This window comes from Clupea harengus, chromosome 8 (genome assembly GCF_900700415.2).
Source record: "Clupea harengus chromosome 8, Ch_v2.0.2, whole genome shotgun sequence".
Classification (NCBI taxonomy): Eukaryota; Metazoa; Chordata; class Actinopteri; order Clupeiformes; family Clupeidae; genus Clupea; species Clupea harengus.
In genome coordinates, this window is record NC_045159.1 from 12,850,455 (window position 1) to 12,868,844 (window position 18,390).

General features: G+C 40.1%; 3 protein-coding genes across 6 annotated transcripts; 1 reads left to right on the top strand and 2 right to left on the bottom strand.

The window, feature by feature from the left end:
• The first annotated feature begins 13 nt into the window (after positions 1-13).
• Positions 14-12,718, top strand: arrb2a (arrestin, beta 2a). 4 transcript variants are annotated; one of them, XM_012829980.3, is made up of 16 exons: positions 14-326; positions 1,583-1,613; positions 1,735-1,795; positions 1,900-1,944; positions 2,467-2,663; positions 3,665-3,724; positions 4,072-4,139; positions 4,280-4,415; positions 5,510-5,594; positions 5,919-5,991; positions 7,246-7,383; positions 8,274-8,357; positions 9,359-9,382; positions 9,697-9,773; positions 10,982-11,036; positions 11,454-12,718. In XM_012829980.3, the coding sequence occupies exons 1-16, from the start codon at positions 304-306 to the stop codon at positions 11,542-11,544; spliced, it is 1,248 nt and encodes a 415-aa protein (XP_012685434.1). In that variant the 5' UTR covers positions 14-303; the 3' UTR covers positions 11,545-12,718. The 4 variants fall into 4 exon arrangements, with proteins under 4 accessions (XP_012685434.1, XP_012685435.1, XP_012685436.1 ...); XM_012829981.3 differs by having other exon boundaries at positions 11,457-12,718; XM_012829982.3 differs by lacking the exon at positions 9,359-9,382.
• Positions 12,658-15,307, bottom strand: si:ch1073-143l10.2 (uncharacterized protein LOC565165 homolog). Its single transcript, XM_012829986.3, has 6 exons — positions 14,995-15,307; positions 14,825-14,885; positions 14,601-14,691; positions 14,334-14,407; positions 13,747-13,998; positions 12,658-13,229 (listed from the first exon to the last, which is right to left on the bottom strand). Exons 1-6 carry the CDS (start codon positions 15,080-15,082, stop codon positions 13,139-13,141), a joined length of 657 nt encoding a protein of 218 aa, XP_012685440.2. The 5' UTR covers positions 15,083-15,307; the 3' UTR covers positions 12,658-13,138.
• Positions 15,308-16,240: 933 nt separating this feature from the next.
• Positions 16,241-18,129, bottom strand: rnasekb (ribonuclease, RNase K b). The gene is made up of 3 exons (XM_012829988.3): positions 17,928-18,129; positions 17,370-17,452; positions 16,241-17,205 (listed from the first exon to the last, which is right to left on the bottom strand). The coding sequence occupies exons 1-3, from the start codon at positions 18,003-18,005 to the stop codon at positions 17,061-17,063; spliced, it is 306 nt and encodes a 101-aa protein (XP_012685442.1). The 5' UTR covers positions 18,006-18,129; the 3' UTR covers positions 16,241-17,060.
• Between the last annotated feature and the right edge of the window lie 261 nt (positions 18,130-18,390).

An 18,390-nucleotide genomic window follows, 5' to 3' on the forward strand; every position in this document is an offset into this window, starting at 1 on the left:
ACACCGACGGATCTGATGTCTGCTCACCTAATAATCTGCGGTCTGCATCACAGAACTGCAGAGCAGAGAAAACGCCACAGAAACCTAGGGCCACCCAAACTGATTTCAGCAAATGCAGGGCAGTCATGTCAGTGGAGGAGGAGTTAAGGAAGGGAAGTGTGGGGGTAGCACGCTCTGAAAGAAATACCGAGGTAGAAAACTACTAACCCAGATAGGCATATACAAAGCGGTACTCTCTATTTGAATGTTTTAAACGGACCATCCGAAAAGTCGCTAAGCTCACAGCTTTAAGCTGTCCTGGAGATGGGGGACAAGGCGGGGACCAGGTAATGATAGCTCATTGCAGTAGCGTCAACATATATTGTGGCTATGTATGCGCTGGTAGCTAGCTGTTTGAGGCGTGAACAGTCAGTAAATGGTAACGTTAACCAATACTGCAACTCTAACGTTAGCTCGTTATAGTTTGCAGCCTGCTGTGATTGCAAAGAAAGAAATCAAGTTTACTGGACACCGCAGAGCTCCCTTTTGTGCATTGCCACTCGAGCAATTATTCAGCCATGTAATGTTGCGACCTAACTAATGGCTAGCTCAAGGTATTCCGTCAGAGGTTTGCTGTTGTATGAGCATAGCTAGCGCGAAGATCAAGAACCTTGTTTTGATAAGCAGCTAGCTGGCTCAGTTAAGTTAGCTAGCTTGCCTCAAATAATTTACCCCTGAAGACAGGGTTGCTAATATATTCTGTTGCAGCTGTGGACTCATCTACCGCATGTCCCCAGCCAATTATCACTCGTATATTGCATTCAGTCGATCATGGACATAACCGTCTGCGTTGCTACACGTTTACAAATTCAGTCTGTATTTGCAAGCGACGAAGTTGGCGCACACTATATCATTTTGAGCATAATTGTAACAACCGAGATGGTGAAATGCACGATACGTTCTGTAGTTAATGAATGGTGATGTATCAAAGGAAGTGTAGTAAACATAATGCATTAAGGATATGACATTTTAAGGGTCCACAGTTGCATATATCCCACATCTGGTCTGTTGCCGTGTGTGTGTGTGGGTCTGTCCAGACGGGCTTTGGTAGCTAGCTGGAATGATGACTAAGAATGAAATATAACACCTTTAGGCGAGGGTTGAATCCTCAACAAGCAAAGACCACATCACTGATCTCAGCCTCTAGCCTAATCGTCAATGTTTTGATTCTTGCCATGGAAACCAACATTGCATCGATGTATGGTGAAATAAATTCATAGGAATGACTCAGTGATTTCTGTCCTAAATTGAGGTGTAATTTGTCTGGATAATCTTAGAATGCACTAGTAATTCTACTTAATCACTGGCTGTCTGTCATTGTAGGCAGTGTAATTGATTGCTAAGGCAATTGCTATTATCTTTTGTTAATGTGTGATTACTTGACCTGGAATTTCAGTTAATATGCTGGGTAATTTGCAGCATAATAGTTATTGTTGCACCGGTTTGTATTTTATGAGTGGCAGGCATTCTGTTATTGTGTTGTCGTGTATTTGAGTATTTTACCTGTTTATCCCCCCCCCCCCCCCTTACTTTGTTATCACAGGGTATTCAAGAAGTCTAGCCCCAATTGTAAGGTAAGTCATTTGTATCTGACTGCCCTGTCATGCACATGTGACTCCTAAGTGGTTGCATAGTACTTCTTCATGCGCTCTTCAAAGAAAGAGGATAAAAAAAAAAATGTTCAACTCCTTGTAGGTCACAGTGTACCTGGGAAAGAGGGATTTCGTGGATCATTTGGATCACGTGGACCCAGTAGGCAAGTTGGTGCTGTCAGAATCACATGCATGTTAAATCGATTAAGGAGGTATTCAGAAGAACTATAAATTCATTTGTGTCTACCCCCGCCCCCCCCTCCCATAGATGGTGTAATCCTGGTTGACCCAGAATATCTCAAAGACAGAAAAGGTATTTATCTATATCTATATATTTTCTTACTCCCAGGGTTGTCCTACCTGTTCCAAAAGTCTATAATCTAGTGCAGGAGTTTCCCAGTGGACACACTCTGTGCTCAAGAAATTGCAGTTTTGTGTAAGAAACTGGAATAGAGGGAGTACAGTAATATGATGGAGGACAGTAATCCAGGGTGCTGTTAGATAGTCACATCCCTTTGAGGCTTCTCCAGGCTCAGGTTTGAATGATTAGGCTGAAGAATAACCGTGGCTGGGATGTTTCTGTCAGTAAAAGGATACTAGACTGGTTCTGCTAGTTGAACATAATTGGTTTCATTGTTATTTGTCATTCATAAAGCTGTAGAACTGGATGAGGGCAGACTAGTCTCGGCTGCCTAGAATCTTTTTGTCAGATTAACAATGAGGCTCAAACACTGCCATTATCTTTTACATGTTACACAGGTACTGTAGAACACGAGACGACGATGCGATGAAATTCTTCTCTCATGTTCTCCTCTTTCTGCTCGTCTTCTTGCAGTGTTTGTGACCCTCACCTGTGCTTTTCGGTATGGCCGCGAGGACCTGGACGTCCTTGGCCTGTCTTTCCGGAAGGATCTGTACATCTCCACCTTTCAGGCCTTCCCACCAATCCCGGACGAGCGCAAGCCCAACAGTCGCCTGCAGGAGAGACTGCTTCGGAAATTAGGGCAGCACGCGCATCCCTTTCATTTCACTGTGAGTTCACAGCCGCACACTCACACACTCTTTTTCTCTGCACATGCACAGACAGACTTAACTGCCTCTGGATATAGCTATCATCTTTAGCTATACATGGCATCTATTCAGTGGCTTACCCCTGTCTAATCATGCAAAACAAAAACAACAAATAAAACAAGTCCAAAATATAGACAAAGACATGGTTATTATTGTGTAGTCTAAGGATTTAAGATCTAATCTGGTCAAGATGTGTAATGGATTGATTTTTCTGTTTGTCACTAATCATTATGTGGGTAACAGTTTTTTACCATCTTTAATTCAACTAGCAATGAAAAAGTTCATATGTGCTGAGAGAGACACGGGTTGCTATGTTTAGGGTTGACATTAAGCGAAACGCTGAAACCACTTCTGCTTTTTGAGTTCCTTATACTTGCATGGTTCACATGATGCTATAAATGCATGTACTGTTGTACTTAATAATGTTAGTAACAGAATGACAAGTTCTGGTTTTCTTGGTTAACACATCCATCCAAATGCCTTTTTAATTCTTTTAAAGTTTCTCTCAGTGTCAGAACTAAAAAGAATTCAAATAGTTTTGAGTCAATAATAAAAAAGAGGCCAGTCAGAGGAGCACTGTTACGAGACCCCAAGTGAAGCAGACACTCTAACCGAGTGGTGTTAAGTTCAAAACCTCAGTTAGAGTTATTAAAACAGAATATTAATTTAGACAAATAATGAATTATGATGCATGATGTTATTACCGCCTCAAAGGAATACATGGCAGCAGCGCACGCACTACCTTTTGAACTGATGTTCTGACCAGTACACTTACCCATTCATCACTGTGGCCAAGTCCTGACAGCAAGTGGAAAAGATGATCTAGAATTATAGAGTAACGCTCATAATTTGTATGATGAGAGAGAACTCAGTTTTGGCATGGGGTTATAACCGTGTGTAGACTGTGTGTGTCATGTCCGATGCTGTTGCTTATGTTGGTGCTCATGTGTTTGTTCTGATAGATCCCTCAAAACCTCCCCTGCTCCGTCACTTTGCAACCTGGACCTGAGGATACTGGAAAAGTGTGTACACACACAAACACACACACACACACACAAACACGTTTATACAATGAATTTGTCTTGTGACATACTTAAACCATTTGTAAATTTGCATGAAATGATGAATACGAAACCGAGTCTTATTTCAAGATTGTACTTCATCATGCAAGCATATAAAACACAGTTGAATCAGTGGTCCAAGTCATGATTAATCCATTAACACTTCCAATGGGAAGATTTTCTACTGAGAGCCCAATTTATTCCGTTTAGATTTAATACTTGCTCGCAGCCCAAGTCCTGTTGTACCATAGTCTGTGTGTTCTATTAGAAGTGATGGATGAATTCATCATGTCCAATTCTGCCTGTAGGCCTGTGGAGTTGACTTTGAGATCAGAGCGTTCTGTGCCAAAACAGTAGAAGAGAAGATACACAAAAGGTGAGTGAGTTTTTCTCTTACTCTTAACCAGATTCAGATTGTTCCAGATCTGTCAGTGGAGTCCATTCAGATGTGTGTCCACAAGTTTGTGACTGGAATTGTAAGGTGTTATAATTGTACTCTTCTGTCTTCCTTTTAAGGAATTCAGTGAGGTTAGTGATTCGTAAAGTGCAGTATGCGCCAGAGAAGCCCGGACCACAGCCCATGGTGGAGACGACGCGGAGCTTCCTGATGTCCGATCGCTCGCTTCACCTGGAGGCCTCTCTAGATAAAGAGGTAATCATGGCACGCAGGCATGAAAACGAGAGGCAGAAATGATAGCTAAAAAAACTAAAGTCTGACACTCTTGTTGTGTCTGTTATAGACCTATTTTCTGTGTTATAAAGATGGCTGGCACTCAAAAGCTCCTTAACATCGTATTTCTGCACAAGCACAAATGTTAGGGTTGGCCTTCGTTATGGTGTAGCGTGGTTCATAGCAGTGAACATGCTCTGTAGTGGCATGTTGACATTGTTTATTCTGCAGTTTGTTATGTCTGGGCGTTATAAGTAATCGCATAGTTAAAATTAAACAGAGCTACTGTCGGTAGGGAAAACGTATGGCTAAGGAATGTGTATTAAAACCGGATGTCGTCACTTTAATCCGGTCTCTGGTTGGATAAAACTTTTCAACAGAAATGGACAAGGACCTTTACTTTTTAGTTGAGAAGTTGTGTTTGATCGCCTGACATGCAAACGATCGGTTTTCTTTAAATTATTATTATTTTTGTGAAGTTATACGGCTTATGTGAATAAAGCTATCTACACAACTTTTTATATGTCTACATTGACTCGGTTAGTTGTTCATGTGGTACACGTAGGTCTTAACTGAAGCTAACGCTTAGACCAACAATCCATTGGAACACATAGTAGCTAGCTAGCCTCGCTGCTAATAAGTCTAACGTTAGAATGCTGATATGAATAGACCCATTATAGTCAGGTGGCTTAATGCTCAATTGACTTGTTAACGGAACTTTTACGAAGTCATACAACTAAACACACAAGTGACTTGTTAACCGAACTTTTACGAAGCTATATGACCAAACACAAAGCTAGCACTGTTAATTCCGCTATAGCTAGTCAGGTCAATTAGATCGCCTAAGATACTGCAATTTAAGCTAACCAATTACCTCATTTCCCCCAAAACCCATCGATTACGTGTGTTTGTGATGTGTATCCAACCAGAGACCGGATTAAAGTGACGACATCCGGTTTTAATACACATTCCTTAGCCATACGTTTTCCCTACCGACAGCTACACCAAGGTAACAGCTTTCCACCAGAAGTGCCTGTTGTTATGTCTGTGACTCACTGAATGTTTACTGTCTGTAGTTATACTACCATGGAGAGCCCATCAGTGTGAATGTCCATGTCACCAACAACTCAACCAAGACAGTCAAAAGAGTAAAAATCTCTGGTGAGAACTTTTAGTCGATTTGCATATATAGTCACTTATTGTATTCTTTCCGCATTTTCTGACTGCTGTGAATGTGTATGCTTTACCAGATGTGTGTGTCCTCTTGAAGTAGACTGTTGTGCATTGTATTCAGTTCTTCATCAGGATTAGAGCAAGCCTGGGAAATGTAATCAAATACTTTAACCGTGAAATACCATTAGAGACTTCAATGAAAGCATGAAAGTATGAAATACAATTGAGCCCCATTTTGAGCTCCTTTTGTTGTTAAGATTAGTTTTTGGTTGTTAAGCTTCTCTCTGGCATTCTTCCTCTTTCTCTCTTCAGTTCGTCAGTATGCTGACATATGCCTGTTCAGCACAGCACAGTATAAGTGCCCAGTGGCCCATCTTGAGGCAGAGTAAGTTAAAACTTCCCTTTTTCCTATTCCAGGTCAGTCATGCTATGGCGATACACAATGCCTTTTGTATTATCTTTTATAGTTGTTCTTGCGTTCTGCCAAATGTGAATCGACTATATTGTCTAAAAACAAAACATATGGTCTCTATTACCCCTTTTACACCAACAGGGAACCAGTTCCATTCTAGTTCATGCACAACATTTTGAACCATTTGGAGCATTCCAACTAAATATAAATTGGTTTGGAAACTTAAAAGTTGGTTTGCAGCTGGAACCAAAAGATAGTTACGACATGGTTCGCTCACAGGTAATCGATGCAATCTGGCATCTTGCAATGCAATCCAGCATTGTGCAATGTGCATCCTTGATTACAGTGGTTCCACTCAAAACTAGTGGAGATGTGGGCTGGTTTGCTACATGGCACCAAGGTTCAAGAACCCGTTCCCTGTTGGTGGAAATGGCCTATATGAGTGGACAGAGTTTTTGAAATGGCAAGAAAGATAAGCAAAAGACATGGTCCGCTAACAATGAACCAATCAGTGAAAGGAAACCAGCCAGGACAATAGTCTTCCTGTCCTGGTCAAAGCATAGAGGAGAACTGTGTGCTGTGTGAAGAACACTGAAAGAAGGGTGTGTTTTTGTTTAGCTGCTGAGTGACTCATTTCTGGGGGGAAATGCTGACTCCACTTTCAGTTTCATATTTTTTTTCATCTCAAAAGGTGCCTTTGATGTACCTCATTATCAAACGCTTGATTATTGTTTCTCATAAATAATCCTGCCTTTGAACCTTGTATTGGTTATATAAATAGGTTTGCCGTGTGCAACAAAACGAAACAAAAATAACTCTGGCTCAATAATCACTTTTATAAGTAGTAGTAGTAGTAGTAGTAGGAGTTAGATAGCAAGTTGAAGTTTAGGAACTGGTCTAGCTGATGAAGATGGAATCAGAGAAATCTCAGTGGGTTGTCTTCAACATTTATCGGACATCAGTTATTCTCTCCTTCCTGTGCAGTTTAACTCCAAATAACACTTAAGTGTTCCACTGCTGATGTGTTCGTATGTTAACACCTTCCACTTTCAGCTGAGCTGACAAAAAAAAAAAAACACATTGCAGTAAATTAATGTTATGACCCTTGAGAGGCTTTATGAATACAGGACCTTGTTCTCATTCCAATAAAAAAAGCTGACTGCAGTTTTAAAATTGCACTTACTTCATTATGTTGTGTTTGTTTGCTTATTTGCCTTTTGCCCACAGCGACCAGGTGTCGTCCAGCTCCACGTTCTGTAAGGTGTACACACTGACTCCCAACCTGGACAAAAACCGTGAGAAGCGGGGCCTCGCCCTGGACGGCAAGCTGAAGCACGAGGACACCAACCTGGCCTCGAGCACCATGTAAGCTCACTGCACTGGGGACCGCATAGCAAGGCGCCTGGTCCCTCTCGTGTAGACCTACCTGTTGAGTGTAGCTTCAATGCTAATGCCCATAGGACTGTGCTATTGAGCTCTGGGTCACATCCTGGTGGTATAAGATATACTAATTAAATGTACATATTCATATAGCAGATTCTGCTATTTCAATGGCTTTACACAACAGTACAGGTATATATTTTGTCAGTGTACCCATGGCTTTGTTGGCACCCTGCTCAGTTGACCACCAGTTCAGCTACACATACATTTGAGATGTAACTTAATGATTTAGGTGGATGATTCCACAACAGCCATTAATATGGTTTGTCGTTTTACCCAGCCCATCAGTGGGCATACCTTTCATGTTGTTTCTTTTTTTATTATTCAACGGTGAAGTGGATGTCAATGAACCCGGGGTGCCCCTCCATTGATATCTAACTTTAGGAGACACAGAGTATAATGAGAGAGAAAGTATGCGAGTCAACCAGTAAAAAAAAAAAAAATCAGGCATCTAAGAATGAGAATGGCTTATAAGTCACTGATTAGTGGTTGTGACATGGACACTGTAAAGCCTTTTGGAAACACGCCTCTAATGTCTTCTCAGTGACCGTAGCTAAATCATGTAAACCATTTTCACACGTTTTTCAGTTACCTAAATAGGTCGTTCAATGCTTTTCATTTCCTGTGGAGAAGCTCAACCTGTGGTACTTGTTTAACCTCACTACCTGTAAAGGGGGGAAGCTGTGGTGTTGAATTTGGAACAACCTCGCTGCAAACTATTCTGGCGCTAGCATAAATATCAACTGCAGGAAATTGCTAGTCAGAGCTGTTGAAGGCTGTGGTGTTTAACCGTTTCCTTGGGGTGCGTCCCACAGTGTGAAAGACGTCAGCAACAAGGAAGTGCTGGGCATCCTGGTGTCCTACCGGGTGAAGGTCAAACTGGTGATTTCACGCGGAGGGTGAGCCTAACCACTTACTTAAATGACTGCATGCACTCTCGTGTTCCATTACTTCACTCTCTTAGACACACACATACTCATGTGCGCACGCAGACTGACTCTCACAAACACATTGTGCTTTCCTCCCCCGTAAGTGCTCCTTTGTCAGTCAAACGCACACTTACTACAGTAACGGCTTCAGTGTAATTGAGTGGCTACGTAGCGGCTTAAGATGAAGTCATTGTTGGACAGACTATTTGCCAGTCACTTAAGTGATTAAAAACACACATCCTTGCTGTCTTTTACTTATGGCTGAATACCAAATGCATATGTTAGGCCATTGCGGTGTCTAAAGTAGGCGGGATTGTAATGTTTCAGAGAACACTTGAACACTAAGGACTTACTGACGTACTGAAATGCACATTGTGGTCGGCAGTAGAGGCCATAATTTCATGTTTGTAACTGTGTTTGTAAGCTTGAAGCTTTCTTTGATATCATTCTGAATTAGTCAAAATAATTAGCGACACACTCAGTATGCTAGGAGAAATTCTTTGTCTACATTGTGCTACAAGCAAACACAGTTAGCTGAGAGCAGCCCATGCACAATTGTGTTTGCAGTGTTAGCATGTTAAGGCATATTTGTGTCCTTGTAAATCCTAAAATTATACAGTGTGTGAGAACTATCCATGGTGCTGAATCGCATGGCCAGTCAAGAGGAACGTAGACGAGTTACTTATTTTAAAAGTGTTTTCCCACTCGCATACATGGTCACGTTCAGGCAAACACAAACACACACACACACACTTTCAAGAGCAAGAGATGAGATGACATGTATATGTGCTTGGATTTTGTCTTCTTTTTTTGCTTTTTTATGTTTCAGTTCATCCCATTTCATTTCTCCCTCTCCTGTGTGTGTCCTCTGTTGATCTCTTCCTCCTGTCTTGTCTGTTTGTCTGTTTCTGTCTCTGCCTCCCCCCCCTCCTTCCCCCATCTGTCTCTGTCTCCCTGGTGGGTTTCTTCAGGCTCTTAAGCGGATTGTTGGAGAGGTAATTTTACACCTGAGTGATCTGTTTCCAAGCATCTCTTCTGAGCTCACCTGAGCCATTTAGGGCTGAACTGTGTGTGTGTTTGAGACAGAGCGAGAGAGAGGAGTGAATGCCATGCTTGCACACATTGTGGGGGTTCCCTGGGACTCAGTTGTCTTTTGATCCTTTTGCGTCTACTTGTTTGATTTTGTTGATATTCTAGAGAGATCAATGCTAATGCTAAACTATCAGAAATGTCTTCCTGAGAATCATCACATGATTGAGCTGGGACGTTGTTATTGTTTTTTTCTCACCCTTTGTATTTGTTTTTACAGGGATGTGGCAGTGGAGCTGCCCTTTGTCTTGATGCATCCCAAACCTACAGACCTCCCTGTTTCTCGGCCACCTTCAGGTACAAGCGCCACAAATACTCTGGGGAAGATGTACGTGCGTTCGGTAGCACAGGGTAGAACAGCGACTTGGCCAGCACACGCTGTGCCTTTTCATTTCACGTTAAATGTACTGAACCTGCGGCTGGGCTGTCGCCGTCCTCTGACCGTAATTTACGACGCCTGCAACTGAAATAGATCATTCTATCACGAGCGTAATTGAATGCAATCATTGAGCAGCCGACCAAGATTAAAAGGAATCAAAGGTTTAGCGATCAGGAAATAGATATACATGCTATTAAGGTGTCATCAAACAGAGAGATAATACAGGGCAGTAATTCTACACCACCCAAACAAAAACATACTTAGACTATTTGTACAGCTGTAGCAAACAGACTGAATAGTGTAGCAGGCATCTACATGTAGGGTAGTGGAAGTGAAAAGGTGATGGCAAGACATAAAAAGGCAAACAAAGGGAAGGTTGTTTTTAACAGGATACAAATGAGCAAAACTGGTGCTCAGAAAACTGGTTCCATAGTCCTATTCATGCATCCAAATCGCAATCTGGATTACTACTGCTTTTAAAAGGCGGAACATTTTCACTGTAAAACAGACTGGGCTTTTTCACAGCAGGTTGCATACATACAACGATATATACGTAATCAGTTACTCCTTGAGTTTCTCTATCCCATCATTTTGCCCAAAACTCCCAGTCTTCCCATGACCCTCCCACAATGCTGTTTTAGACGTGTGCAGTCTGTTTGTACATGCCATGTTTTAGGCGCACGTTGCAACAATTTGTGCCTAAAACGGGTGTCTGCCCCTCTGCCCCCTGCTGGGGGATTGAGACTACAGTACCAGTCAAAAGTTTTTCCTTTACTTTTATTATTTTCTACATTGTAGATTAATATTGAAGACATTTAAACTACGAAAGAACACATATGGAATGATGTACTAAACAAAAAAAGTGTTATCTACCATGTATAAAATAGAAAAAGTAAAGAAAAAACTTCTCAAAAAAATGAGGTGTGTCCAAACTTTTAACTGGTACTGTAATTCATAGTTGAATGTTGGATATACTGAAATGTTGAATGTTGTATGCTTCAAAAAGATGGAATGTGTAAAGCTACGATGTACACCAGAACATTGTATTTGTATCATTTAAGAAACAGCAAACTTGGTGAAGAGGTTTAATTACCTTTTGATTGAGCGTTACTGTGCATTTCAACAGCTGTTCCAGAGGCTGACCCTCCCATTGACACGAACCTGATTGAGTTTGACACAAAGTAAGTGTTTCAAAACACACACTTCCAATATGAACGCATACTTGTGATTAATGTTTTAAATGAGTCATGTTAAGTCAGATTTCAAATCTCAAGCATGTTGGGAAAATACTTAAAACATAGCATATAACGGACAAAGATTCCCTCCTAAACTCGGCTGTAACTAACCACACACAGCATCATTGGCTGTTGTCATTATGAAGACAAAATCAGCAAATCAAATTAAGTGTCCTTTCATGTACCCAAATCTGATCAGTGATCTGTTGCCATGGATCTGAATGACAGTAAACGCCAGAGGCCGTGAATGTGGCAATGAATCGTCGACAATGTTAGATCATTTTTAGTTGTGTGGTACTTTGAAACCAGCATTATGTTTGTTGAGCATGATGTTAACATAATTTCCCCCGGCTTGTTTTGCAGTAGCTTCTCTCAAGATGACGACTTTGTGTTTGAGGACTTTGCCCGTTTAAGGCTCAAAGGAGTGACAAATGAGTTGGATGAAGATTGCTAAAGATCTGTTATGTTTCCTTTTCTTTCTCTCTTTCTGTAAGCCCACCGCTTTCTTTTTCTCTTTCTATTTCGTTCTTTCATTCTTTCTCTATCACACACAATCTGTATATCATTCATGTATAACAAACTGATAAGATACAGTCTCTTTGAAGAATGAAACTGAAAACCCTTCCACCATATCGGCCGCATTAAACTCCCCCTTAAAGTTTTACTCAAACTCGGCAACTTTTGCTGAACCCTTTACAGGGACCCACCAAACAGTTGCTATGATTAGAGAGATCAAAACAGATGCTGTTGAGGTTTCACGTGAAGCGAGGCATCTGATTTGACCATGATGGACTTTTAGAAGAGACAAACCATTGCAAATTATCCTTTGGCTTTTCTGCAAGTTTTAAATTCAGTTGTTCATCAAATTGCTTAACTTCTCTGTGACAGAAATTAAAGGGTTTAAAAAAAAAGAGAGAGAAAGCTTGCCAAGGACTTGAGGATCAGCATCATCTCCAGTTTCCATATGCCGTCTTACTTAGAATGTTAAGCTACCCATGGAATCGTGGTTTACGATGCCCTGTCATTTTATATATATCAAATTCTATTTAATAAGTGTCATTTGCATTGTGCGATCATGATATACATTTAGAGCGGCAAGAAGTCTAAATAAATGATTGTGCGAAAAAGGTGGCAAAAGAACACCTTCTCACATTCTGTCTGGGGAGCTTTCAACCCATGGGCGACCCCTAATGAGCTGCACGGCACAAGTGGAAATTGTTATTGTGTTTGCTTTTGCATGAAGCATTGACAGGTGTTACTGCAAGAGACACCAAACTCAGAACAGTCTGTGCTTTCACTCCTGGGGGAAATCATGTCAAGGATGGAGCCTTCTGTGTTGCTGTGAAGGATTTTGTGTGCGTGTGTGTGTGTGTGTGAGTGTGTGTGTGTGTGTGAATTCTGAGGATGTCCTGCATTGTGGAGCAATCCTGTACAAATGAATGAGACTGCTGCTTTTCTGTTTTGTTGGACACCATTGACACAACAGAACACAGGTTAAGAAGAAACAAGCTGTTGAAAATAATTATTGTTATGTTCATTTTCACGATCATCAGAAATGTGCTGTTGGCCATTTTTTATTTCAGATTTTTATTTAATTTTCTAATTAAATGTGAGAAAATCTAAAATCATTCTGAATGTTTTCATTTGTATGAGTATTGTTAGAAAAACATCGTATCACAGTCAAATATGCTGTTGCTGCAGACTTGGTGAAATATAAATTCATTCAGAGCAAATAAGCGGTATAATACTTTCAAATGCACCATAGTGATTACAAATGTGTAAAATCAGCACACAAAAAAACAAACATACAAATTAATGGTACCATGGTTGTCAGATCCATTATAAAAAACAGTTAATTATCTATAATAAATCTATAAATTAAAATAAAAGTTAATGCACCTAATTATAATAGCAAAATGCCTAAATAAAATGACAAAGTCCATCTCAAAGATGTCCATAGTATACCCCATCCTGTAAAAAAATATTTGATATTGATCATAACTTTTTTTTTTTTTAAATGGTTTTGTTATGTAACCAATACAATAACCTCAACTTTTCATGACGCTAGGTTCACATTTCAGATCTTGTTCACCATCATCTGGATGTAGCGGTTGAGCTTCTGGGCAGAAATGATGCCTCCTAGTGGATTATAGTAAAAACAGACTTGTTCATGAGTAACAGTTGTTTGGATGGGGTAATGTGCAACTGGGAGGCTTTTTTTAGCACTTTAATCTTCATTCACCCAAAATGAGATTTTGTAGTTCCTTGTATCTACGTTAGTTAACTACTGACAGCATCACAGGAAATCCTAAAAGGCACAAGAAGTATTAGAGAGGCAAAAACCTAATAAGTGCAAATATTACAGAATGTACTCCCTAGAGACCTCTGGAAAGCATCAGCTGGAACAGTGAGTGGGCAAAGCTAACCAATAAAACATCGAATTAAGGTAAATGAAGCCAAACGGTCAAAAATAACTAACAAATATTAGTTATAGACATTGGACTACCTAGCAAACATTAGAGTTATAGAGTAGGAGAGTGTCTATGCTTGCATGATCACACAATGCCTTGGATTTAAAGATGTGCTCACCATACATGGGTGGGATGAGCGTGAAAGATAAAACATTTAACCAACAAAAAGACCTCTCTCTTCTCACCTTTCTTGCTTTTGATTGGCTCTGTTTACCCGCTTTGCCTCCAGTCTCTTTTCTTTCATCCAGCGGCTCAGAAGCTCCTCTTTCTCTTGCTGGACAGTGGAGAGCCCATTTCTTAGAGCCGCCAGCTCCTGCTTGTGAGACATCAGTTCCTTGGACTGCATCTCCAGGGAGTACTGGTAGTCGTCCATGCTGGTCTTCAAAGAAGCCATTTCACGGCACAAGACCAAGGCTTCATTGCGGAAACGGACAACCCTAAGAGTCGGGGCATGATCACACTTACTCGCCACTTCCACTGTTATACATTTCGCGTTATGTACATATTACGTTACGTGAACTGTTAATGGTTTTACATTATGTAAAGGGACATGGCAATTAAAATATACCTTAGATGATAAGATGAAGACAAAATACCATTCACAACTGGAGGAAAGTGTTTCAGATACTTAAACTTCAAGGATGATGACTGGATGCATCTTAAATCTGTACTGTGAAACTATACATTTTTTCTTGATACACACAGGGAGGCAACAGTTGCTCATATCTCATAAATAAATATTCAACAAATGGGTTAATACAAAAAAACTTACTGTGAATGGCAGTACTGCAGTTCTGCCTCTTTTAGGTACAGGGCCGCAGTCAGGTCAGAAACCCGATCCCTGAGCTGCAAAGCAGTCAGACAATATGAAGTTTAACACAAGCAACAAAAGCCGACTACCAGATAGGTGATAATTCTTGAATGTGCTTTTTGACAATGTAACCAACAATATGAATTTATGAATGACTAAAGTAGCCTCCATAACCATTAAGAGAAGGCATGGGCAAATAGGATATCTGATTGGCGGACGGCACATTACCTTAATTCTATCATGTTCACTCTCCCTCAGAGCCAGCTGACGCTTGATTGACAGATCATCGTTTACTGCACATCCATCATGTCTTTCAACACTCACAAATGAAAAATGGAACAATGAACACACAATCACTACTCATCGGCTATAGCAGTGAATGAGAGAGGCCACTTTTAGGTCAAATCTGATCTTCTGCTTAATCAGTTAATGATGAAAACTTTTTAACCTACCAAGGCTGAAGACTGTCAAAAAGTTTGTCTCGCAGATCAAGTTTCTCTTCCAATCTTGACACTGTCATTGAGCAAGTTCGGCAAACATATTATTTAATCACAAAGGTATATTTTACAACCATGAAATATCAGTTATTGAAAAAAGAATCGTATAGAACCAAGCGACTTACGTGAAACTAACACACCAGAAAAAGGATCTTTTTGAAGGCAATCTCTGTTGAACAATTCACCACGCACGTGACTCCTCCACTTCTCCATTGTTTTGGCAGACCGACACCAGCCAGGTTTATTTGTTTTCTCTGCTAACCCTACGGAGGCAACGTAATATCGTTATTTAGTCCCCGCACTATAAAACGAATAGTCTGTATGGCCTTCAAAAGGCACAATCCTGTTTCGCTTAACTTAGTTCGCCTTTTTGTTTACACTGTTTGACCTAGGGTACCTTCCTTCCGAGTGATTCCTAACTAACCAATCACCTTCACTTGGAAAAAATGGATCGAGGGCACGTTCAATCTGAAAATGGTGTGCACAGTTTTCCGGGATAAACGGATAGACGTTTTCTGGTAGTCTGTTCTTCATTTAAAGAGATACTTAAATGTGTTTGTCTGAGCTGTGAACTAAATGTTATGACTGTACTGTGATGAAACACATCAATGCTGGCGTTAATATTGACAAAATTCCCATTTTTATAATAATTGGCATTTTATGGGTTGAAAATGACTCAACACATTCAAGGCTGATGCTGACATGTAGATGGCATGCCCCCTCCTCAGCCCCCTTCCATCCCTTAGTATCTTTTTAGAGTGAGTAAAAGTATTGTTACTTTATAATAATAATGTCTAAAATAGAAGTAAAGGCATCCATCTAAATACTTACTTGCATAAGAGTAAAATTGTATATCATATAATGAGTGTCCTACTCGAGTACTGAGTAACTTCATAGGCTGATATTTGTATACCTATTAGGCATATGTATAATATTCAAATGTGGGGTTATGACCAAAATATGAATTGTTAAATGCTTAAACTAATAAACACAATGTAACATAGCCATCGGCACATTCAAGCATTATCTGCACAAAATAATGGCTGAATGTGGTAAGATCAATTCAAGACGTGGCGTATTTAAATACAAATGTGTAAGGAAATGGCCGTGTAATGTTGAGAAAAGAAATGACAAGTGCTTCAAGTACAAAACTTTCCGTTTCACAGTATTTGGATATTCTCTTTACCAGGATCTTTCCCTTTTAACACAGCCTGAAAAGAATTTGGAGATTTGAAGTCATGTCTTGAGAGGTGGCTGTGCAGCTAGCGTACTTGATATGAGATGACTTTGTTTAGTTATATAAACATAATTGTTTTATTTGTAGGTGTTAGGGGGCAAGAAAGGCAAACAATAGATCAGTTCACTCAGCTGTTATCACCCATTTTGGACTTTAATTTGTGAAACACGTTCAGAGGACAATACATTTTCCCAAAACAAAGGTAGCATTTTTTAGTAACAGTACGTTTCAAAGAAATTCTCATAAATAAACACAAACTTGGTTCAAAGACACCTGATGCCACAGGTCACTCCTTGGTCTTCAGAGACAGTTTCATATTAAACAGCAGACAAATAACACATCTCAAGTATGTTTCAGCATATCCCATGGTTTCTTAACAGACTCTCATAACAGCATCTTGACCACTACAATAGTATACAGTTGCATCGCACTAGCACAAACAAATAGGGACCTTTAATGTGTGTAAACCTTAAAACCTGCCATGCTTACCTATACTATTCTTGATCATCGTTAACTAAGGAAGAATTTGTGAGTCGTTTCCACTTTTTACAATTCGTTCAGTTTGCCCTCCATGATCAATAAATAGTCTCTCCCAATGTCCAATAGCATCCAAATAAATATCTACAATATAGCCTTCTTTTTCCTTTATCATACATGATAAGGGTTTGTGTAACAAATAACAGGGTTTTATGTGTATATACACGCACACACACACACACGCACACAAACACATATACACAGTTAAAACTCTGCAAGGTTTGCTTTGTTTCAGAATACAGTTCACAGACCATATATCCTGAAATAAACATCACCACCATGAACATTAATAGGAATGTTTACCATAACACATGTAAAAATAAATAAATAAATAAACATGGAATAAGTGAAATGAGCAAGTTCCACCTGTCCCTGCATAAAGTCTAGTCATCGATTTGCAGAGCCTTGGTCAGTGAGTTACTGGACCATGTATTCTTGGCGCTTATTGAGCCTGAACTGCAGTAGAGAGACAGCCCCCACTGCCACATAGATGGCAGCTGCAATGAAACAGTTGATGCCCACTTGGTTGTATAGGCCATATATTGTCTGCGGTGGGTTCGGGCTGCAAGGAGAGAACACAGGTTTATGTTGACGGCAGCTACATTTGAAACAGATGCGATCTAGCCATCTGTTTATAACTTTGACCTTTATTCGATTAAAAATGTTTTATAAAAGAGGCCTTTATCAGAAAGAGAGATCATTCATCTTATGCTGACTTCTACTTACTCATTGCGAATATCCTCCTCAGTGAAAGGAACGTCTTCAATAAGCACGGCTGACTTTGCACTGAAGAAGATGCCCAACATCACCTGAAAAAAACAAAATAGAAGGATATGAATCAGGGACATAGGCCTATTACCCTCACTAGTAAGTGTGTAATAAAGCTTTAAATGCACGGACCTAAGCACAAAATAGATATCCATGAACATTTCAAATTACCTTAAATTACATTCGAATAAAATAACAGACTGCATTGCTTTGATAAGACTATGCCAACTACATACCTAGCTCATCCAATGAAATGCCTGGTAGCATCACAATCCTACCATAATTTGACACGCACAAGCCAAAACATGCACGAGGCAACACTGAAACACATTCATAGCCATATTATTATGACTTATGCGCAAATACTTAATAGTTGACGGCAATCTGCATCGAGGTAATCTCACAAAGGTTCATAAAATCTCGCTAACGCTCCCTTGCTAGCAACCTTAGCAGAGTGACACCTAGCTATCTTTAGCCAGTGTTCGCAAGGGAGAGGTGAATAGTAGTAATTCTTACCAGCATGATGACACCCCATATGCTTAACACGATCCCACATGCGGCCATTTTCGGACCGCAAAATAAAAGAGACGGCATTTTCTACGATATGGAATTAATTCGCACAAATAAGCGAATAAATTAGTATTTTCCTCTTCGAAGGGCAACCGTGGTGCGATATTCTATCAGCTGACACGAAATCGGTAATTTTCGTGAGTGTTCGGCTCATGCCATCGCAGTAGGGGATATTGTATTTTTTGTCATAATATCAGGGAGATAAATATTTTAGTGGTAATAACATAAATGCTATACAACCTTTACATACAAAACGTATTCAAATAATAACACACAAAACGATTTACTGCAAATATAAACGCACACAAATAAGCTTCTTAGAAACCACCCCCCTCTTCTGAATACTGTCGTCCAGTGCTAAGAATCATGTGACGTTGGCAAGATATTTCTGATCTTGGAACAGGAAGAG